Raw genomic sequence first — 25,125 nt, forward strand, 5'->3', positions numbered from 1 at the left:
GCGGTTCATGCAAGAAATGTTGGGGAACATTATGTGTGCTAGGGGCCTAGGTAAGCAGTACCTTGCTGTCTACTATTAATGTAATCTGTCATGACGGAAGATATGAAGTCAGATACACTGTCATACGTGCCTTTGGATTCCTCCCCACACTAAACATAGGGTCAGACACAACGTGACAAACATACCCATATCTAGTTTGAAAGCGACTGATAGCAAACATAAATAGCTCTTTTGTGCAACAATATTTAAGAATAATCCTTATGAAACCACTTTTGAACATGCAACTATTTGAACAAAGCTCAATATGGTAGAGTGAAGAGAAGTAGATGTTGAATGAGGAGTTTTGGAAACGGTGAGAGGAAAACTACTATAACACTGCGGAGAAATATTACCGGTAACTAAATTTAGACGATAGAGATAAACTTGCTCCAGTAGTTCTATTCAACAAGTACTTGTATGCATTTTAAATGACAATCAATTTTTTTTCAATGTTAGCATATATACATGAGATTATAATGATTTTTAGATGTATGAACATAACTACTGACTTTAATTTTTACAATATTTTGAAAACGACCCAAAAAAATTCAATAATTATGATTAATTTTTTAATTTGCAGCTTAACTAATCATCAAATTGTTTTAAAAAACTTGATTAACCAATCTGCTATACATCCCATTATAATTCTAAAGTTGTTGTCTCCACAATGTTCTCCACTTTCAGATTAAAAAAAACTGGGTCATAAATCGCAAAACAGAAAGCTTTTTTATAAATAGAAATGTATTACATATTTCGCAATGGAAAAAGAGATACAGTAGAAACTCTACCTATGAAAGACTCTACATACATTTCTTCCGTAGTTCAGTGTTTACTTCTAACTTTTTACAACTTTTATTCACCGGCTTCCCACTCTCCGCAGCCTGCGCTTAGCCTCGTCTACTCCAATCACGTGAAAGGTAAACAAACATACCATTTTTATTTGTTACTTCTCCCTATTTTTTCTAACATACTTCTTCTATTTACAGAAATATAAATCTAACATGTATTTATTACAGGTTTTAACCGTTACATATGCAGTATTTACAATTTATGCAATTGTTATGTCTGAGCTATGGGAGAGTTTGAAATAGGTAAGGGCATTTATATGATAAAATACATTCCAACATACAAATTTTTCTGCTTTCGGAACGCCTCCTAAAGCGAACTAAGCCAGCAAGTAGAGGTGCTACTGTACTGTTGATTTGAGTCAAGATGATAGTGAAAAAAGTGAAATAGTGCCCTTGCAAAAATAATAGTTCTTTGAAGCAAAAACCACAGAGAGACGTGTTTTTCAACCACGTCTCTTTACACCTCATTTTTACACTTATTACCTAAGTGTAAAAATAATACAACGTGCCATGGAAGTAAACTCCACTCTGCACTCTTTGATGTTCATGATGAAATCTGTGCTGATTCTGGCACAGATTTATGCAGTATAATAGAACACATGAAGACTTAATTACTAGGCAAAGAAATTCTGGCCGCATTAGAATCGAAGCAAAACGAAATACCTTCCAGGTAATCAACAATCTGTTTCAAACAATTGTGTTTCCTTACCAATACGCATCTAAATATTTTTGTTAATCATGCAGGACAAACTCATAAACAAGTAAACAACTTGACACGGGCACCAAATCATAAGGTTTGAATAACACCACTTGTCGCCAACTGTCAGGCTTTTGAGTGCAGAGTGAAAGACAGGAGAGAGAGTGTGGGAGACGATTACAACTTGTTACTACACATAACTTACCTGATTGAAGGGAAAGTCTGTAATACAATGAGTCCAATAACAAGCAGACGAAAGTAAACGTTGACTTTAGTACCGTGCAGGTAAGGCAGACATGTTGACAAACTCGCAGGGCCTTAGATTAAACTTCCTTTTAGATAAGCTGCTAGTAAACGTAACTATTTAACCGTTGCTTGAGCCTCAATCACTGAGTTGTGATAAGAATGCGACGCACTAAGATAGGGCATTAAATAAAATGCTATGCTGTATTTAGTATGTTAAAATTAGTATGTAGTAGCGTTATTGATAGGCTTATTAATGAGTGATTATTATTATTATTATTGTTAAAACCAATATAATTACCTGGAAACTTTAAGGTTGACTTGCAACAAAATTTACATTGCAGTTATTTCGTATCAAAAGGTTCACCGTGTCTTACTCTGCTGTTTTGTAGGTTAAAAACATGTGGAAATGTGATTACAAGCTCTTAAAAGCTCAAAAACGAACAAATACTGTCAAAATCCAGCAAATACTGTCACATAATCAGCATGCGCTAGAAATGGGCTATTCGTGAAAAGTTTTTATTTGACTGAAGAATAAAGTTGATTACACAGTATGGAAACCTTTATACAAGAACTAAGCTTGCCATCGCTTACCATATACTGACAAAATTACTTTGGAAATGTCGATAATATCATGGAAGGACAACTCCTGCTTTGCAACTTGCAACAATGCTAGAAGCGATGAGCTTTGCCAGGCAGCTAGTGATTTATAACTGTGTTAGTGAGAATAAAGAATTAATTTGAAGATAAGAGACTTGAAAATTAATTTTATTGTTTGGATTCATGTACCTGCGCCCATACAAACCCCCTTCACTATCCACCACTGTAATATGACAAAAACACAAAGGGTGTGGCATTCACTACTTTGTCATTTTTTGTATGTACGCAAAAATTCTGAAAGGTATTTTCTCAACTCTTCAGATGTCATGCATTTGAGCTGCTGCTTCATCTATAGTTGATTAAGTACTAGTACTAGTTACTTTCCTGGCAGCATAGAGAAAACAACTCCCATGAGTGCATGAGGAATGTACAGAAAAGCTTTTTGGTCATTTTGCTTCTGGAGCAATATGAGTAAGTTCATGAATGCTGATTGCATTTCTTAGCCTCAGCCCAACAGATGGTGTGAGATCAAACAAATGCTTGAGAAATTTTGTCGCGAAACAAAAAATGTCTCCTGAAAGATTTTACTCCAGTAGTACTTTTTTGGGTAAAATCTACATGTATAATTAGCTGTACAAATTCCAAAGCTCACCCGATGACACCATATTAGAATTTAAAGCTTTGTGTATGCAAAACAGGAAATCAGACAGCACACTCCGGATGCTATGTAAATAATCCACAGTCATTGATGAAAAATATAAATGCATAGAAATATCTAATCTCAGACAAACTGCAAAAAACACAATTTCTTCAGATAGGCCCATTTCGGTGAACATAACTGTACTTTAAGTTTTAGCATATAAAAGTATCCATAATAAGTATATATATAACTGCGTAAATACAATTACTACAGATAGATTGACATTTTGGTAAGTTATTAAAAACTGACTAACACCACTAGCTGTCAGCGTTTCAATCATGTGGTTTGTGTTATTCTACCAATACTGTGCCTTGCTCGACTATATAGCAATCTGCTACTCTCTCTCTAATGATATTATCTAATACCAACCAAAACGGAATAAAATAATGCCACAGCCATTTGCTGTCCTCAAACAGTTAGCGAACAGGTATGTCTAAAAATTTTAAAAGATTCATGAAATAGTTCAACAATTTCGAAAAAAGAACAACTATTACAGCTATGTAACAATGGCATTCACAAGCAGTGCACATAAACAACTAGGAGTTGTCATATCTTGCAACAGGCTAGACGGCTGTACAATCTGTCCTACTGTCTCACAAGCTTTTGAAGTTACCTATTTATTCAACTTAGTTATTTATCTAGAGTGATCTGTTCCCAACAAATAACAAACATTTTTTATTCACCAAAATATCGTTAGCAAGCTATTATACATTGAAACGCATTGCAAATTATAGACCATTTATATGCTAGTATTTCAGTGCGGTGCATCACATATCTACCATACTGATAATAAAACTAACATTGCATTAATCAGCTGATAAGATCTATAAGTGCCTTAATGGCTTCTTCTCCGCTGATATGACAACCCGTATGAGCCATGTCCTAGTATTATAAGATAAAACTTTCAAGTTAAACAATTCTTCTATGGCTGATAGGACACCCTGACTGATAACATCAAATCCGCAGCATCATATAAACTACCATGATACATCTTCAACTGTTCCACTGGCAATTGCTGTAGATATATGAAGAAGACAAAGGGTTTCCACAAACTCAAAAGGAGATCGTTCTTTCACTAACTACAAGCTATCGTCGTACAGTACATAAGAACATGATAAGACTCATCCAGTTTCACCACATTCTTGTATCTCCTTTCAGGTAATTTTATTGTCACAATAGCTTTGACAATTATCGTCAAAATTATTGTCACGTTATTGTGTAATCACAAATTACACGCATGTGCGCAAACAAAGTTGTTGCATAGTAAGCGCATAACCGCAAGCCTCTTACAAAGTGTCACTGCAGTCAGACAATGGGAGTTGCCCTCTCATTCACATTCAGCGTTCCACAATTTCACACGCTCTACTCGGGTTGTTTGATCGGTGTGATAAATAATTTAAATTTTCATATCTAAGGTGTTTGCCTGAGTTTTTATGATTTAAGAATGTGTCTATTTTTAAAGGTGGCAATATATTATTGATGAGCAAGCACAGCAATAAGATGAATTTCAAGAATTTATACACTTTCTGATGCGAACAGAAACATAAAGCCTTATAAATAATTCAAGATAAGAATGACTAAAGAGAAGAATGATGAAATAATAAAACAATTATTGCACTGGATTAAAAAATGTCACTGACCCTTGAAATAACAAGGACAGGTCCTCGTGTCACAGCTAAGTAAGACGACTAATCATGTTGACCAATCATTGGTCACCATCACCAATAGTGACCAATGGTTGGTAACCATCACCAGTGGTGACCAACCATTGGTCACCATCACCAATGGTGACCAACCCTTGGTCACCATCACCAATGGTGACCAATGGTGACCAACCGTTGGTCACCATCACCAATGGTGATGATTTACCATCATGATGACAGGTAAATGATTTACTAATCAAAACAGTAAATGATTAATGTTTTACTTCAATAGCGGTGAAGGAAGACGTCTATCCTTTAAGAATGTTTTTGTAGTATGTGGTAGTCTGGTTGTCAGGATGTTTTAAGATTAAAATCAACAAAACTTGATCACGGTTAAAACGCTCAGAATAAGCGAAAGTGTGATTATGACCTCTGTGGTCGCAAAGAGACCAATCAAATAGAGACGCGTAATGCTGCAACTTGGACACAATAGCTGATTTGCGTTACTAAATACCAAGATACCAACTACCGCAACAATAATAAGTATTGATGTCATTTCGCACATATTTTTCTTCTGAGCGTTTGTTTTGAATATGATTAAGTTTTGTTGATTTTAATCCTAAAACAGCCTGGCAGTCAGATCACTTCAAACATCAAAAACAATTGCAAATGATAAAATATACCAATACTTTCTGATAAAATCTTCTAGTACTTTGTGCAAGTTTATCTTTAAAACAAATAAATTTACAGCAAAAAATAATACTGACAGAACTGTAATTTCCTACTAACATTGGTTAACTGTTTCCTGTTACTAACTATTGACTAACACAGAGCTTATTTGAGTAAAAGTTCTGTGTAAGACTTCGGAAATTAGCCTGCCAACAGGTAATTAGCCAACAACAATAATAGAAACACATCACTGTTGGACACCCAAACTCAGCTCTCGCCCGCACACCTGCTCACTTGACTTTTCTCACTCATGCTTACCCTTGTTGGATTCTTCCGTCTCCGCTGTTGTTGCACCTCTCAGCTGTTGCTGAATCTCGGCCAACCCGTCGGGAGGCAAATATTCTGAACTCTACAAAAAAGGTTTAACTGTCAGATAAAGTGCGAAAGAAAGTGCCGTGTTATTATTAACTTTTAATGAAAAAAACTAGCTGAATGCACGACGCCGCATGGGTAATAAAAAAAAAAAGTTTTTGCATAGAAAATTTAATTTCTATTGGCTAAGTTTCTTCACCCAATAAACTTGAGTAACTTAAGCTAGTCCAAATCTTTACCATTATATGGGCTATGTCCGGCCCTCTAAAGGCAGCGTGCGGAAAAAGATTGTGTCGTGATCTCTCACGCAATCATGATCTTCAAACGTTTTAGCTGAAGCATGATATTTCAACCAATAGGCAATAAAGATTGGCAGGTGTAATAAGTGTGATGTGCAGAAGTATTCCATGACATGGCCAGTTGAACGTGTAGTGTAATTAATAGTGCGTCTGTACACAGAACTGGATTTCTGACAAACTGAATTCAATTCCAGTGTGAAGCAGATTTTTCGTTCCTATAACTTTATCGCTGTAACTGGACATACAAATGACACACAGACAAACACTGATATTTATTTATTATTTATATATTATATAAATTTATATATTTATATATAAATTTATATAATATTTATTTATATAAATTTAAATACGATATATAAATATCGTATTTAAATTTATATAAATTTAAATATTTATTTATATAGATAAATAAATATATAATACGATATTTATATACATAGACAGAGACATATGAGAAAGAATTGGGTTACTTTACCATGAGGATTGCATATAAAAGTATGGTATAGTAACTAAGGATTTCCAGTAGCGTTATAAATACTATATATATATATAAATATATATATATAAATATATATATATGTATTTACATATATATATATATATATATATATACCTTTTTATTGCAGAACCTAATGCTAAATGTTGTAAGCTAGATTTTTAGAAATGTTGAATCATAAACAACCATAAACATCATTTACGACATGGCCAAGGGATTTTTCTTTTCTACATAACTTGTTCCAGTTCTCACTACCGAGTGTGTTAATCCCACGACCAAACGAGTGGATGCGAAGTGTGGGAGTTTTTATGATAAATGCATGTGCACACAACTTACGAAAATTATTCATCAACAATGAGACGAACCCTTGTTTTAAAACATCATCAACAAATTTAACCATCGTTTTGTAGAGTCGTTAAAGTATAATAACGATACAAAACACATTTAAACCTATTTAAATATGTTATCAAGTCTTTGTAAACCATCGGCATTATCTTAAAACTTACCCATCTGATCGGATTATACACAAATAGACAGATTAATTTGGACAAAAATTGCCACAAAACGCTTGAAAAGCTCGGTTTAATAAAAGTTAAGACCGGCCTACGATACGCCAATAAAGCCGTGCGACAGATAGTATAACAATTTAGCAGTGCGCATTTCACGAGAAACCCGTGCTCATTTCACCAGTCTATGGCATTGTTTACTTGTAATCGAATTTATTCGAAGGTTTCTGTAATGAACGTAGACCGTTTGAGGCATAGGCCGAATTACACGTACGAAATTGTGGTACACAGTTTATCAGCCTATGTTTTTTGTCCAATCACCAAAGGTTTCATTATTTAAAACGTTAGCCAAAAATATTTACAACTTATGTGCAAGCTAGGGCTGAACTACAACGCCCCTTTATGATGAGAACATTTTTTATTTTAGTTGCTGCAGTTTGCAGAAAACTTTCAGACGCGTGAACGCTCATACTTGCTTTCTGTTAAAGATCGCTATCAAAACCATTCTACATTCAACGCAACCAACTTTCAAACTGTGTATAGTACACAGTAGCTTGCCATTTTACTTCTAATTTTGCATTTCAGAGTTATAATAAACATATTTCCTTATCGTTGTTGTTAAAATAGATACATTACAGTAGATTAGGCCTACAGCTTAACTTAATATTTTTTTATCGTTGTAAAACAGGTTTGAGATAGTAGTAGATTAGGTGTGATTGTTTGTGTGATTAGGTGTGATTTATTATTGTATTAAACCAAGCTTTTCAAGCTATTTATCGAACATTTCTATTTCAAATAAGTCTCATTTACACTATACTCTGTCAATTCCTGCCGAGAACTACTTTTTCAACAACCAACAGTACCCTTTCTTTTTTCCATTATCACTTTGGTCGTGGGCTGTATGACAGTGGAATTTCTAGTTTCTGAAATAATGTTTTCATTTTTAACTCAATGATTTCTAGATTAGTCTCATTTAGCTCTACACTATTCTATTTGTAAACAAATTAGGTTTTAGATCACTAACTAATAAGCTCTTTTTATTTTTCAGCATCGAAATTTACCTACCAACTATAGTAGCTATGAAAATAATATCCTATATTTTCAAACTAAAAGAAATAAAAGAAAAAGCTTTTTATCTATACGCATGACTTATAAAACCTATCTCAAACAAATAATATGAAGCATCAACTACAAGAAAAACAAATATGACAAGTAGTAAAATACAGCTAGACTTCAATTTTCAATCACAATCAATTGCAAAAAGCTATTCGAAAAACTAATCCTCAAATTCCGAAGTTATTTTTTCATTACAAATAACGCAAATAACTTTAATCCGTTTCTGGCGTTTCAAGGCTAAACAATCATTGCCTTAATCAATTTTTAACCATTTTACACTAAAAACTGTACCTTGAGTTTCTCATGAATGCTTTATTGAGAGGGAAGACCATAGGTTTTATTATTGAATCTATAACCTTCAATTACACTTCCTGTAACTAATTTGTACATTTTTCTTAAAGAAGCTTCGAGTTGTAATAGAAACAAATTTGATTGAGTAAGACTATAATACTTTCAATCATCTACACATGAAGTTAACTCACACCGTAACTTACTTTGAACGTTAAAATTCACAGGCTAATAGCGAGTAGAAGCTTGACTGTACTCAAATATCAGCGACGTAATCACTAGGGTATGTGAAGATCCGGGATAGATCATTAATCATACGAATTGATTACCCAACCAAATTAACTTGCCAGCTAATAAATGCCGAGAGTTAAAATACAGCAATGACCGGTGTTCTCATAAACTTGACCCCTAGGCCGAAAGAGTACAAATGATTCACACATTTTTTTTAGTTCATCAGGGTCGATACTCGTTGTAGTTTTTTACTCATCTGTGATGATACTCCAAACCACTAGAGTAGACAACTGGCATCAACTGTAGACAGCTAATATCTGGAATGAACAACTGGTATCTAGAGTAGACAGCTAGTATCTAGAGTAGACAATTAGTATCTAGAGTAGACAAATAGTATCTAGAGTAGAAAACTAGTATCTAGAGTGGACAACTAGTATCTAGAGTGGACAACTAGTGTCTAAAGTAGTCAACTAGTATCTAGAGTAGACGACTGGTATCTAAAGTAGACGACTAGTATCTAGAGTAGACGACTAGTATTCAGAGTAGACAACTAGTATCTAGAGTAGACAACTAGAATCTAAAGTAGACAACTAGTATCTAGAGTAGACAACTGGTATCTAGAGTAGACAACTGGTATCTAGAGTTGACAACTGGTATCTAGAGTAGACAACTAGTATCAAAAGTAGACAACTGGCATCTAGAGTAGACAACTAGTATCTAGAGTAGACAACTAGTATCTAGAGTAAACAACTAGTATCTAGAGTAGATGACTAGTATCTAGAGTAGACAACTAGTATCTAGAGTAGAGAACTGGTATCTAGAGTAGACAACTAGTATCTAGAGTAGATAACTAGTATCTAGAGTAGACAACTAGTATCTAGAGTAAACAACTAGTATCTAGACAACTAGTATCTAGAGTAGACAACTAGTATCTAGAGTAGACAGCTAGTATCTAGAGTAGACAACTGGTATCTGCATGAAGAAAATTGAAAGATCATAATTGAATCGTTATCAAACAAAACAGCAAAGATTGAATAAACCCGAAGAGTCCACAATAAAAATGCATCAATTTCTCTGTGAGTTTGTTTTGTGAAACAATCCAAGACATCTGATAAGTTTGTAATGTGAAACAAGACAAGACATCTGATGAGTTTGTTATGTGAAACAATTCTAGCCAAGACTTAGCATCTGATGAGTTTGTTAAGTTCAAAAATTCACAACAAAAGAGTGAAAAATGTGAGGCAGCGCAAGATATAGCAAGCTAAGCACCATTGTTAAATTATCAAGCTCACTCACCATACTGTTGTAAAGATCATCATCATCATCGTTGAAATCGTCGTCATCCTCTACAAAACATAATTGAACTTCAAATTCCATGCCAGACAACCAGAAACACATGACATATTTTACTTACATGTATTTAAAGGTATTTAAATAAGTAAATTTAAAATCCTCACTCTAGAATTAAATCATTCTAAACTCGCTATGATGACGGTGCACACTGAGGTGTACTCTACCTAAATTGCCACAAAGTAAAAAAATATTTCATCTGCGATGTTAAAAATGGAAGATTTTGCAAAAAGGTCAACGAAGGATTACCATTCACAAGTCTTGCTATGAATGCAAGTAAAAATGAGATCACATCAAATTCTAGAAGATTTTATCAGAAAGTATAGATGTCTTTTTTATGATTTGAGGTTTTGTTTGTTGTTTGACTGCTAGGATGTTTCAAGATAAAAATCGACAAAACTTGATCGCAGTTAAAACACTCATAAGTACAAGACATGCCGAAAAATGATGCCAACATAGCGCCTTTTGTTCATAAGCGATAAATATAGTCTCTTCAGCATGGGGTACTCACATGTTTACCAAGCATTTAGAGAAAAACCATGGGACAAATTTTAACCAACTCACTTTTAAGTCATTTAATCATAAACAGCGGTGTATCTAAGGCTATATTTGATGTTTTATTCCAAAAACTATGAGCAAATCCCAAATATAATATATGTCAATAGAAATGCGTAATACTGCAACTTGAATGCAAAAGCCGATGTCAACAACGAGAGGGCATAAAATGACATCAGTAGTGAAACGGCTGCTTGTCCCTCTCATTATTAGCATCGACTCTAGCGCTCACGTTGCACTGTTACGCATTTCTATTGACATATATTTTATTTTGTTGTTGCACATGATTAAAATGTTTAATCACCAGCGAATACTTATTTAATTTAATAATAAATAAATGAATTCTCATGATCATGTGAATAACAGTTCACATATAGCTTTAAATACATCGCTATAGATGTTTCAAATAATTTAAAAATACATGTAGGCTGGTTAAAAATTGTGCCATTGTTTTTGCTGATGAGACTATATCTATCATTATAAACAAAAGGCGCTACTATTGGCATCATATTAGGGCATGTCTTGTACTTCTGGGTGTTTTAACTGCGATCAAGTTTCGTAGATTTTTAATTCTTTAAACAACCTGGCAGCCAGATCACCTCAAACATCAAAAATAATCATAAATTCAGTTAAACAGTTCAGCATAATATTCACATCTTACCAAGTATATTCACATATTGCCAAGTATATTCACATATTGACAAGTATATTCACATATTGCCAAGTATATTCACATATTGACAAGTATATTCATATGTTGCCAAGTATATTCACATATTGCCAAGTATATTCACATATTGACAAGTATATTCATATGTTGCCAAGTATATTCACATCTTACCAAGTATATTCACATATTACCAAGTATATTCATATATTGCCAAGTATATTCACATATTGCCAAGTATATTCACATATTGACAAGTATATTCATATCTTACCAAGTATCAACACCCGCTTAAAAATGCAGTTTGCACAAATTTCAGTAGATTTTATCAACAAATATCGGTACTTTTCTATCATTTGCGATTGGTTTTGATGTTTGGGGTGATCTAACTGCCAGGATATTTCAAGAATTAAAAATCGACAAAACTTGATCGCCGTTAAAATGCTCAAGAAAAACCCATACCAAAATGAGATCACCAGTTGATAGTTATAGTTGTAGTTATTCTGCGAGTCTCTTTACAACTATAGACATCATGATTGCACTTTCACTTGATGTAAACATTTTAACTGCGATCAAGTTTTGTCGATTTTCATCTATAAACATCCCAGCAGTCAGATCACCTCAAACATCAAAAACAAAATCTTATATAATGGAAAAATATCAATACTTTCTGATAAAAATCTATAAGAATTTGAAGCGATCTCATTTTGACAGCATTTCTTATATTTCCTTCTAAAACTTTACAACTTGAGTTAGATGCTTTTTAGGTAGTATTGCAAAGGAAACAGCGGTCCCCTTCACCTTCCACAAAACTGTCAAATAACAACGCCCTGTGTTAAGTGGCAATGAGATATATATTTAATAAATAAATATATACATATATATGCATGACAAGCAAGGAGCATACATGCAGAGAGCGTGTACGCTACGACTCGAACTTTTGAATGATTTTTTCTCCCTTTTTTATATTTTTGGTCGTAGCTTGGGCAGCTCCGCCCCTTTTCCTTTGTTTTCTTACACAGGTGTCCTCCTGGTCCCTCGGTCTCCTCTCTCAATTATCAGTCCCTCGGTCTTCTCTCTCGATCCTTTGGTTTGCTCCCGGTAACCCGATCTCCTCCCGATAGTCGGGCCTGCCTCAGTCCCACAGAGACTCGGTCTTGCGATCGTGGTGGTTAAGAAGTTTATTATGATTACGGCTCTGGTTACTACGCTCCACCGTTACAGTATTCTACACTTTGCTGATACAACAATCAACTGCCAGTCACATAATCAAATGTGGAAATGACAAAATGTGAACATTGTATCAGAATGCATTAAATCTCTGTAAACAAAGCTCGAAACATTGCTTTATAGCTAAAAGTGTTATTTCCGACAAGATAATCACGAGCAATATTTATTTTCAGAGTAAACTTGTCTTATACCAAGTACAGACAATTCTCGTCTGCTTGAACTAATACAGACTAGCCTATCTCTGGACATTGAAAAGGTCTAAACATTGAAAATTGTGTAGTGCACAATACATTAAAGAGAATATGCTGTCTTACACACATACTTCTAGGCTATAGTATAGTGCAATATGCATATACACTATACAGTATACATGAGAGTAAATTATGGTTATACCTGCAATAGGGTACAATATAATATTAATAGCAGTACAGTCATACCTCGACATACGAGTGTCTCAACATACGAAAAATTTGAGATATGAGGAAAAGTTCAAGCAAATTTTTGTCGTGAGATACGAGACAAATTTGAGATACGAGACAAATTTGAGATACGAGCATTTGAGACGGTTCTCAATGAGGTCGCTAAGTGGCAAAGTATGCAAGAGGCCGTTTTCAAGGACATCACTGCTTGGTCTCTCTCGTCAGGTCAGCTTAAAAAAGTTTAAACAGTCCAGATAAAAGTGAAGGCGAAAGGGAATTCAAACAGCGAGTCAAAAAGAGCCAATTAAAGAAAGAAAAGTAAAAGACTAAAAATGAAACAAATTTGAATTAAGTTTAGTTTAACGTAAGATTTGAACATATTTTAAGATACTAGTAAGCTAACTTCATTCAAGTTAAAATAAAGTTTATGTTATGTTACGTAGTGTCGCAAAAGCATTGCGTATCGAAAGTGCTGCTGTCTTTTACCAAGCCCTAAACCCCAAGTCTCTCTCACAACGCGTTGGTAGCTACCGCCCGTGTCAAAGATAAGAACACATACAGTACACAATAATGTTACATTTTATTACAAATCATAACCACTAGATAGGTATTTGTTACTTTATAAATGTATGTGCTGAATTAGAATAGTTAATTAAAGGCACGTTCTTCCATTGTTATATCCTGTTTTAGGTCGATTTCACAGAGGGTGGGAATGAGCTAATTTATATTGAGTTATTTAATATAGGAAAAATTGATTTGGGATACGAGAGAATTGAACGCTGGAATGCTCCTGGAACGCATTGAGCTCGTATATGTATGTCAAGGTATGACTATAGAAGGAATTAAGAGATCCTATGAGTGGGATGCTGTGTCTCATTGTTGCAAACAGAAAGTGACAAGCGATTGCTTGAGTAGAAACTGAAATAACTACAACTCACCACTGCTAACCTCGTAGTCATTGTCGGGGTTGCACTCATTGTAGGTTCGGATAGCGTGCAGCATTGGTCTACAGTTCAGAAAACAGAGCTCATTACTGATTGGTTGAAATGATGGAAGATAGGTCTGATTGGCCGATGAGAATATATATATGACTGGTAGATTGAAAAACAGAATTCATGCCTCATTAGCTAAAAGAACAGAAGTCAAGTTATATTGCTTGAACTAATATAAATTGAGTCTCATCTCTAAATGAGCAAAGGTTATCACATTGGTTGAATGAGCAGAAGTTATGTCTCATTGGTTGAATGAGAAGAGGTTATGTCTCATTGGTTGAATGAGCAGAAGTTACATGTATGTCTCATTGGTTGAATGAGCAGAAGTTATGTCTCATTGGTTGAATAAGCAGAGGTTATGTCTCATTGGTTGAATGAGCAGAAGTTGTCTCATTGGTTGAATGAGATGAGGTTATGTCTCATTGGTTGAATGAGCAGAAGTTATGTCTCATTGGTTGAATGAACAAAATTGTGCCTTTTATTAGTTCAAAAAATAATAGTAGTCTTTGCAGTGGTTGAAAAAAACAGAAGAAAAATCACATTGGTTAAATAGACACAGTGAGCAGATTAGAGGCCATGACTCACTGGTCAAAAGAACGGAGCACCTGAACTACTTGTACAAAATGTTGATCACATCCCATGGGTTAAAAGAACAGAAGTTGAGTTCGATTGGTTGAAAAATGCTGATTGATGGAACATGAGTCCTCCACAATCAAATGATTGCTAATTAATATCATTGACACGTGCATTAATCGGCTGTACAGATCTCTCAATGGTAGTGCTCAAAATAGATGTTTATCTTCAGATACAAACCAAGTTCAATACCTGAAACATTTCATATAAAGGAAAAGCAGATAGATAGATATGAATTATATTATCGCAGGTCAAGGCCGTTCAATTAGACCATGAGGTGAAAATATAATATAGAATAACAAAGTAAAATTTTGAGTACTGGAAAAAAAAAGTTCATTTAGCATAAAATTGCTCTATAATGTGGACTTGCAAGGTATTAGTGTCTGGTATAAGGGTAGTTGTTTTCTGGGCAAGTAGGAATTTAATGGATAGTCATGCAGATTGGAGATACGATCTGAGTATTCTAGACAGCAAATATTTAAGCCTGAGCATACTGATGATCATTCATAGGGTCTTATATCTCAATCAGACTAGTTGAAAAATCTAAAAATTCAACACTCAACTTCTAGTGTTAATTGTGTCTTTTTTGGGCTTGTAAACCAACACCGATTCCAAAAATCTCTCTACTATTTAAATCTGTGATTTATTTATATTCACAAACAATACCATGCCTTACCCTGTATGAATGCTATACAATATCATACCTTACCCTGTATGAATGGTATACAATATCATGCCTTACCCTGTATGAATGGTATACAATATCATGCCTTACCCTGTATGAATGGTATACAATATCATGCCTTACCCTGTATGAATACTATACAATATCATGCCTTACAATGTATGAATGCTATACGATATCATGCCTTACCCTGTATGAATACTATACAATATCATGCCTTACCCTGTATAAATGCTATACAATATCATGTCTTACCCTGTATGAATGCTATACAATATCATGCCTTACCCTGTATGAATGCTTTTCACACCAAGTTGTTTGAGGTCCTTCTGAGTTAGACTCTACAATATTGTAAAACAACTCATTGTAAAACAAATATACTAATAAAATAAATGAACAAACATGACACATGAAGGTCAATGAAGGTCATATTTCAATATGCTAGAAATTTGACAAGTACACCAGCATGCAGCAAGCTAGGTTTACACAACTTAACAGACCAAACTCAGAAGGAAACTCAGTCTATCGGTGTAAAATAAAAAACAATGACAAGCACTATAAATTTTTAGTATAAAATAAAAACAATGACAAACACTATAATTTTCTAGTATAAAATAAAAATAATGACAAACACTATAAATTTTGAGTATGAAATAAAAACAATGACACATACAGCTTCAATTTAAGCTGCTGGAATCCTTTAGAACCGGCACTCTTAGTTTGACAAGTGATAACAGCTAAAGGATATTGACCTTTGACCTCTCTTACTCAAGAGTTTGGATACATATCATTGACTGATAAACCTGGGCCACTGTCACAGACTTCAGCAGCTATTCAAAGAATTGGGTGTGCCGAAAATCATTCAGGCTTAAAAGCTCTATATTAACAACACCTTTCTCAGAATAGATTAATGAATTTCATTACATGTCAATATTGTAGACATTTACAGTGCGCCCTCAGGTAATGATGACGCTGTTATACAATTTTTTCACCTTGCGACGCGGAACACATGTTTTTTTTGCCCTCGCCATACGAAATTTTTTTGTCATATGATATCAACAAAAATTTCTCTCAAAATTTGAATTTGGCAGTCAGTGTGCTAAATACGTTGGCACTATCTTTAAAGGTTGACTAGCAACAAAATTCACATTACCGTTATTTGATATGAAAAGATTCACATGTCTTACTCTGTTGTGTTGTAGGTGTCAAATATGTGGAAATGTGATTACAAGCTCTTATAAGCTCAAAAACGAACAGAAAATCGCAGCCACACGAGACCGCCGTAGTTTGGATTCCCTTTCCAAAACGGCTCAAATGTGATGTAGTTGTGAGAGATGGTTTCTGTTTACACTTTCTTGCAACCTTATTCGTCGAAATATTTTCACAAATATAGTTCATGCATTTAATAAAACTATGTCTATTGTTCTTACGCGTCTGTTTTATCGTCATTGTAATGCTGTCACTTTTAGCACTGATATCTTATAACTTACTATAAAAAATCGTTAAACTTTTAACCTTAGCTCGAAAGAGTACATATCATTATCTGATAATCATGACGGGCCTGTTGGTCACCTGTGATAATCGAAAAGTGCTGCAAAAATTATTTGCGAAGTATTGGGACACATGATCAGATTACGACTTGACGATTGAATAATGCCGAAATAAAACTGTAAAGTGGCGAGCATCTATATTCGATACGGGGTCTTCGGTAAAACCCGAAGTGTTTGTCATAAACTAGTACTACAATAAGTTTTATATTGAGCTTTGTATTGGCCTTTCAATTCACATGAAAACATACGTGACAAGACGATGACCAAATTACGTGGTCACGTCATCGAAATAAAGAGATTCTAATCTACGGCCGCTTTTCATTTTTGAGCTTTTAAGAGCTTGTAATCACATTTCCACATATTTGGCACTTACAACACAACAGAGTAAGACATGGTGAATCTTTTGATACCAAATAACTGTAATGTGAATTTTGTTGCAAGTCAACCTTTAAGGCGTGGCTGCACAGACTGTTACATTGAGAAAGGGACATCTTCTCAATGCTCAAGCTGCTATGCAAATCAATAGTGAGCCTTACTTCATTTTCCTATACACACCTTCAGTTGTTTCTGATCAAACCTACCCACACCAGTGATATATTTTCTGATGAGTTTTAACATTGTGACACGAAAATTAAAAAATTTCATACGGTTAAAATAAAATTATAAATTTGTACATATAAATTTATAATTTTATTTTCATACATCAAATTAAAATTAATTTTTGATTTGTCTCCATTAATCTACCCTTTAAGTGTAGGCGCCCTCAAATTTTAAGTTGGCAAGTCAGCTTGTAACAGCAATTTTACTTTCGATGTGATGACTAAAACATTCGAATCGACAAAAGGCTTTTTGACTACATATCTGCTATTTGACAGTTAGCAAACACGGCCACCCAATGGTCACATGACAGCTGATGAGCAGTGGGAAAAACTGGTAAACAAGTGCCGGAAAGCCAGCTTATGTTTTAGAAAACTTGATTTCGATTCATCAGTTTGCAGAGAATGATGACAGCTTCAAGTCAAATGCGAGTAATTTACCAAAACAAAGGAAATGTTTCAAAAGTAGAAACAGGAAGAATCTAAAACTAAAACTGAAAAACAAAACAAAGAAATAATACTCGTGGTATGTTGGAGTTGTCTTCTCAGTGATTATTCATTCATTTCATTGACTAGGAGCACTGTGAACCGATGCAATCGCTGAGGAAATGTGAATTTGTCAGGAAATATTGCAGCTGTAAAACTTTCCTGATATTTTGCAAAGCATCCACGACAGTCTGTGCAATGCGTACCACTTTGGCGATGGTGATCGGCGGAATGCTGAATTTATATTTCTCTTCATGATAGTAGGTGCGTGACTAGTATTTCATCGTTTCAGCTATGGCATTACATAATGAGTACACTATGCAGTGCACTAATCACTGCTGTAAATGCGGATGGGTTTGTGATAGTTTATTCAATTTTAGTGGCTGCTTTTGTTCTGTTTTACTATTGTTGTATGGCCCAATTTGCAAAACAATTCTATTTTTGAAATGAAATTATTGCCAATGAAGTACTATATATATAGTGTGGAGAATTTTATCACACACGATCATCGAAACTAATTATTTGGTATAATTTATAGTTCATAGAGAAAGTCAGTTAAAGAATAAAAATAGCCTAGAGAGTAATAGATGTGTAATCTCGCTATACAAATATAAGAATGTCTTTTAGCAAACAGAGTACAAAAATTTGAGCAAATACACAAGCATCATTTTTTGCATAAAATACAGAAAACAATTTGGTAATAACGTAATTAACCAATCAAACACGAGCAGTAGAGCCCAACCTCGATTTATGATCAGATTTTTGCGATATATGACATAAGCAGTGAGGTCATCTCCAACGTACTATATACAAAGGTTTTACATTTGTAGCTTTAAAAAGTAACTTGTACAAATAACAGAAGACATTATTATTTAATTTAAATAAAATAAATTTAATAAATAATTTAAATCAAATTATTTTAAATTGTATCTAGTGTAAGTTAGAGTCAGTTACTCCAAGAATATTTATCACCCACTCTATTAACAAACATGTGCATTGTCAAGACTACACTTCTGTTCGCATGTACAGTAACAACAGAAATCTTTCTTTATAAATTATTACTTTAATAATTGCAATTTTATAGAGTTTGGATTTTTCACATTTAATTTTTACGTAATTTTGTATTATGGATCTATTTTAAATCTATAAAAAATTATTTTAAATATGTATCATAGTTCTTTGGGCTCTGAAACGCATTAAAAATTGGAGGCTAGAGATAATCCAGCAAATAGTCCCACGAACAAACGAGCGGAGCGAATGTTTGAGAGTTTTTATGATAAATGCATGTGCACACAACTTACGAAAATTATTCATCAACAACGTCGAAACCCTTGCATCGAAATATCATCAACAAATTTAACCATTTTTTGTAGATCCGTTAAAGTATAATAACGATACAAAACACATACAAACCTATCTAAACACGTTACCAAGTCTTTGAAAGGTTACCGCAAAATCTTAAAACTAACCCATCTGATCGGATTATACATAAATAGACAGATTAATTTGGCCTAAAATCGTTATTAAAACTGGCCAAGCCTTACTTTTATCAACATTAAGACCGGCAAACGAAACGTCGAGCGACAGAAAAGGGAACAATTAAGTCATGCGCATTTCACGAAAAAATAACGTGCACATTTCACCAGTCTATAGCATTGTCGAATTGGCGACGGTTTCTGTAATTAACGTAGAAGTACAGAAATCATTTCTCTTTTGCCGATTTCAAAGTAGCTGACATTTTGGAAACTTTTGAGTACTTTGGTATTCTAACTGATGTCCAAAGCAGTGAACGTAAAGGAAATGACGATGATATTTTTTTTTAACGATTCTAATGAGATTATCACAATATTTAATTATAAGTTTGGATATTCTTCTTGATACTTCTTGATATTGTTAGCTATGACGTTTTGAAATGTAAACAAAATTGTGCATTGGTTTTCTATTATTACTGTATTAATAATATTGGTTATTCTAATAATATCAGTGCATTTTACTTCTAATATTGCATTTCTCCTATTGCAGGGGGAGAGATATAAACATATAATCTTTTCATTTCATTATTGCTGTTTGTCATGACCAAACACTTTTTTAAATAGATTTTCTAAAAATCTATATAAATGTCACAACTTCTTGATATTGTTAGCTATGACGCTTTGAAATGTAAACAAAAGTGTGCACTGGTTTTATATTATTACTATATTAATAATATTGGTTATTCTAATAATATCAGTGCATTTTACTTCTAATATTGGCTAATATTGCATTTCTCCTATTGCACGGTAGAGATATAAACATATAATCTTTTCATTTCATTCATTATTGCTGTTTGTTGTATATAACACCCGCACCCAGTACATTACAGCTACCATTGCAGTTATCCTACTGCGCTGCAGTGCCATTTGACTGCTAATATTGCATTTCTCAACCATCAGTACCCTTTCTTTTTTCCAATATCACTTTGGTCGTGGGCTGTATGGCAGTGGAATTTCTAGTATAATAAATTATACACTGTTTTAAACTAAATCAAGCCTAAGTTAGAGTAAGTTGAGTAAGAGTATATCTGTCACTCACTCCACTACCAAACTTATACATAGCCAAACCTTCACATCAGTTCAGGTGTCTCTGAGGTCAAGTAACAAAAAACCTCTTTTTATTGCTTAATAAAATAACAATAAATCAACAATAAAACCTATTTGATTGTTTACGAGTCTCCTATGATGCAATATTTTTCCCAACTTGCAACTGTTGCTTCAAACAGACATACACAAGTGTTATTATAGTAAAGATCATTTTGTCAAGTTAGTTTATTTACACATAAAATTTAGCTTTTTAAATTTTATGTACAAACTTGGCTTATACATAAAACAAATGCTTTAAACAAAGCTTTGTTAGGTAGCTTTATATAAAGCATTCATTTTAATGCTATATATATGTAACTACTGCAAATATTTATTGAGATGCTCTCGGCTCTGGGATGAACTAAAGAGAACAAGTACTTATAAGAATAGTTTTGATGGTCTAGAACTTTCAGATGTTTTAGCACAGGAATTTTTAGCAGTGTTATTTTTACACCAGAAAAATTATTTACGCTTACATACAGCAAATAAATAAGATAACAACGATAAGAACAACGATAAGAACATGCAAAAACATTTCATTCATAAAACTTCACACATAGAATATACATATACGTAAAAAATGCATAAGAAAAGTAAACTGAAATTTTATTTCAGTTCGGTGTATTTCACTCGTTCAGTATTTCACTCGACGTTTTATTGTATATTTAACACGAGCAGTTTCAATTGTTGAGGCTGATGATGCGTGGCTATTCCGGTGTTAATCACTTATCCACTTTTAATCACCAGTTCGTTAATTACAAGAATGTTTGCAATCACTTCGCCAAATTCGATTAAAGGATCTCGTGAACTATGTCTGTCAAATATGTAAATGTAGCTGTAATGTACAACTTTACTTTTTCGCTTTGATTAAAATTTGTTGAGCCATAATAACTCACAACACTAGATAAATTCCGAACTCGTTACCCACAGCCGAATATCTGCGCCAAAGTGACCTGCGCCAGGAATTGTAACGCCAAAAAGTCCTGAGCCAGAACACTCGCGCCAGGAAATCCATTTTTGTGGTTTGACATACAAAACAGATAGTAGGCCAGATTAACTTTGTAGGTAGAGATTGCCTAAGTTCGTGAGCACAGTCCCAGTCTTGATATTTATAGTATGATGCAACTCTGCCAGTACTGAGAATGGTGGCTTTAAGGTTATTGTTGTAGGAAGGTAGTTGGCTGCACTTGCCATCAAACATGCAGAGCTAGATGCTGAGATACCTAAAGGCATTTACGACGCTTCTGTCACTTTGAGAAAATTGATATCATATGGACTGAAAATGACATTCTTATGCAGGTGAGTGAAAACACACAAAACTAAACAGTATTAGAGCGCTTTCGGCTTCGTTGGAACAGTAACCTGAAATTACCCCTCAATTTCATTAATGTGTCATTCAGTCTGAACCGTGTTGATGCCATGCCACTCAATCTTTGCTCAATTTAAGGATTTGTCTTATCAAAAAACACCTGATACCTAGATCCCTGACTCTTGTCCTTGGCAAGTGAAATTCAATACAGATATATCACTGTGTTTCCATGCTTTGAATGGGAACGGAGTTGCCTCTACCCTAAATCATAGAAACGGTGAAATCCAAGCATATTCAATGCCATTTTACTTCGCTAAATTTGTGCGAAAGCATTTGCTTTGAGAAAGTGAGTTTACAAGTTTTCTTATGAGGGATACACTGTGTATCCTAGAAAGATCTATCTAGCATAACTCCGAATTGTTGAAACGGTAGGGTGCGAATTCGTCAGCAGAAGATAACTCCAAAACCGTTCGAAGCATGAAAACACGGTTGCTGAGACATTTCAGAGTAGCACTGAATTACTGCATAGTAATAGTACACATAGTATCGCGATGTATTGTTCAATGTGACTCTTCACTTCCTGTTCTGGAAAGTTCCGCAAGGATTCTACTAGACCAGTTTCAAAATCTTTACTACAATATGAGCTGTGTCCATTCGAGGTCACGGTTCGAGGTTATAAAACAAGATTGCATCACACAGTTTTTGAACTCCCACATTCATCTGCACCACTCAACCACCTGCAACATCACAGAATGGCACCTATGCTTATTAGATGATTTATTAGGGTGCACCAGACTCCCAGGGTACCAGTTATGCTTACATTGGCTAGTAGAAACTTCCCCTAGACTCGTGTGATGTCACATGAAAAACACACAGAATAAACATAGCTAATCTTGTGAGGTCATCCTCAAAATTGAAGTGACAAACACCTCGTGTAAGGGTCGAATTCATGCAAATTCCTACTGATGTTCATGCAAACGAAATAACTTTTTTACCTCCATTCATAAACTGTCGATCATGGCTACAAAAGTGATATTCGCTTTTGTTGACAGATCTATAACATACCGGTAACATACCAGACAGTAAGCAGTGCAAATAGTTAAATACATCACCTCTTGAGAAAAAGAGCTTATGTACTCGAGGAATGAAGACGGGATGCTTATTGATGCTGTATGGTACGGAAGTGATACACCCATGAGCAATGAGAACTAGGTTATATGGCATATAAAGAAAGGGTCCCAATGTTAGCAAATGAGAGCATCATGGCCTAGTGTTCAAGAACACTAGGCCATGTTCTAGAACACATAATTTGTAAACAGCAGGTTGTGGTTCTGAAGAGGCCTTAGGTGGTGAGAGGAATGATATCAAACCTCAACTTCCTCTATGGAACTGGGTGTATCTCCAGTTGGCGAGGTTCCTTGCCACTGAGATAGGATATATCCATCCAGGATGGACAGAGACATTGTTTGTTTAATATTTACCAAGTTTACATACAGTGATAGCATAGCGATACAACCCCATATGGTGCTGCAATGCCATCATGGAAACAACGGTGTCACTGTCATGATTCAGGGTTGCTGTTTGAAAATGAAACACCCCGGCAATATATAGGCGTATATAGGAACCAGACTTTAGCGGATCCCATAGTTAATCTTCAATGGATTCCTCACACATAATAAAAATAAAATGAATCAGTCAGCTAAAAAAACTAAATGAACTCTAACAAGGCAGAAGTCAACACAAATCCTATGTTATATAGATTTAGCAGAATATGTTATATTCATTAAAACATTTTTCTCAAAGAATTTCATCAAGATCGTGGTCTGCATGACAAGTGGAACGGTAAACAAATGGCTGTGCGCATTCATCCTAAAAAATTCTTTTTTTAACTTCATTTTTCCTCGTTAAAGGTCAAGTTGATTAATGAGATATACACGAAAAATGTGACCTCATTTATATTAGCTATTATAAAAAACACTGCTTACTGCGTGGGCTTATATTAGACAATGCACTCGAGTAAACCTTTCAAATAAACACGACATCAAAATAGCCTTATACACTAGCGCAACTTTTCCAAATGGTAAAAGAGAATTTAACTCTCAAAAGTCTTACGCAAAGGCTAGCAAGAACGAGATCAAAAAACGGAGGAGACAATCCTGCTACAAACCTGAGCTCAGTATAATAAAGGTCTAAATACATATCATGGAATACCCAACAGTAAAGTTCTAACTCAAAGTAGTCTGATATCTTTGATAATGATAACTACTTCTGATGCTGAGTGATTGCCCTGTCAAGGACTTGGTATCATCTATACATACCTACCTTATCATTGGTTAAAAACTAGCCAATAACAGTAGCAGATTTGCGAGAAGAGAAACTTTATCAGGATGACATAGTAATCCTATAGTTATATAATTAGTATATGTCATAAGACAAAGTCCGCACGGCCAGGCATGATAAACATAGCTGACCTCGACCTTTGTTGGTAATACTATAGCAGACCTATGGCGTAGTAGCTATAGGGTTATTGCAATGCGTTTAACAGAACACCATCCTCAACAGGTCACAATCTCGAATTACGCCGGTAGTGTTCAATATTGGCTACGCTTCTAAACAGATGCCAAAAATTTGTCAAGTTTCAGCCAGCTACCATATAGCAATCAAATGATTCCAGCTATTTTCTGTTAAGTAGTTTCATTTACCACATTCTGAATCGCTAATGGATTGTTTGTGAATAAATATCATAGTGCATTAGCCAGTAATATCTCATCCATTCAAACAGGGGTTTAGTCGCCTCTGATTAAACTGTGTATGACCAATGATGAACAAGTATGATTATTTGGCTACTTTCGACTTTGAAAGCTTTGGCTGTAGTGTCGCTACGGGTAAAGGTCTCCACATTTAGTGGCACTGTGCTTGCTAATATTAACCCTTTTGCAGGCAAGTTTTTTAGGCTATTTGAGGCCGCCTGGGCAAATTAATTTTTCAAAAATCGATTTAAAAAAATCCTTAATACACTCTTATTTATGATAGGCCTATTGTAAACGTGTATTATGGGTTTACGATAGAAGTAAATACAAATAAACGTGTTTCAAGTCAATTCTTCTCATAACGGTTTCTCTAGTTATGGTACTTTTGGAAGCATTTGCCCTTACAGAGGCCTGATTAGTATATAAATTTCTGATAGTAGTCCAGGCGCTAGCATCGCTGCCACCTCCATGAGTATGAAAACTGTTACTAGCTTCTTCATCACTTTCACTCTCAAATTCAGATGCAAAATCACTC

The 25,125-nt window shown here is 34.5% G+C and overlaps 2 protein-coding genes across 2 annotated transcripts in view; one reads left to right on the forward strand and one right to left on the reverse strand.

The window, feature by feature from the left end:
- The window catches only part of LOC137388702 (lymphocyte cytosolic protein 2-like), a 120,672-nt gene that overhangs the window by 86,177 nt on the left and 9,370 nt on the right, over positions 1–25,125 (reverse strand). The window contains exons 3-6 of the mRNA XM_068075159.1: positions 15,570–15,622; positions 13,910–13,977; positions 10,047–10,096; positions 5,758–5,848 (exon numbers count right to left, since the gene is read on the reverse strand). Coding sequence (XP_067931260.1) covers positions 5,758–5,848; positions 10,047–10,096; positions 13,910–13,977; positions 15,570–15,622 — 262 coding nt within the window. The remainder of the gene's footprint in view (positions 1–5,757; positions 5,849–10,046; positions 10,097–13,909; positions 13,978–15,569; positions 15,623–25,125) is intronic.
- Positions 21,711–25,125, forward strand: part of LOC137388701 (uncharacterized) — a 57,173-nt gene continuing 53,758 nt past the window's right edge. The window contains exon 1 of the mRNA XM_068075157.1: positions 21,711–21,830. Coding sequence (XP_067931258.1) covers positions 21,814–21,830 — 17 coding nt within the window. The 5' untranslated portion in view covers positions 21,711–21,813. The remainder of the gene's footprint in view (positions 21,831–25,125) is intronic.

The sequence above is a fragment of the Watersipora subatra genome, chromosome 2 (genome assembly GCF_963576615.1).
Source record: "Watersipora subatra chromosome 2, tzWatSuba1.1, whole genome shotgun sequence".
NCBI classification, from domain to species: Eukaryota; Metazoa; Bryozoa; class Gymnolaemata; order Cheilostomatida; family Watersiporidae; genus Watersipora; species Watersipora subatra.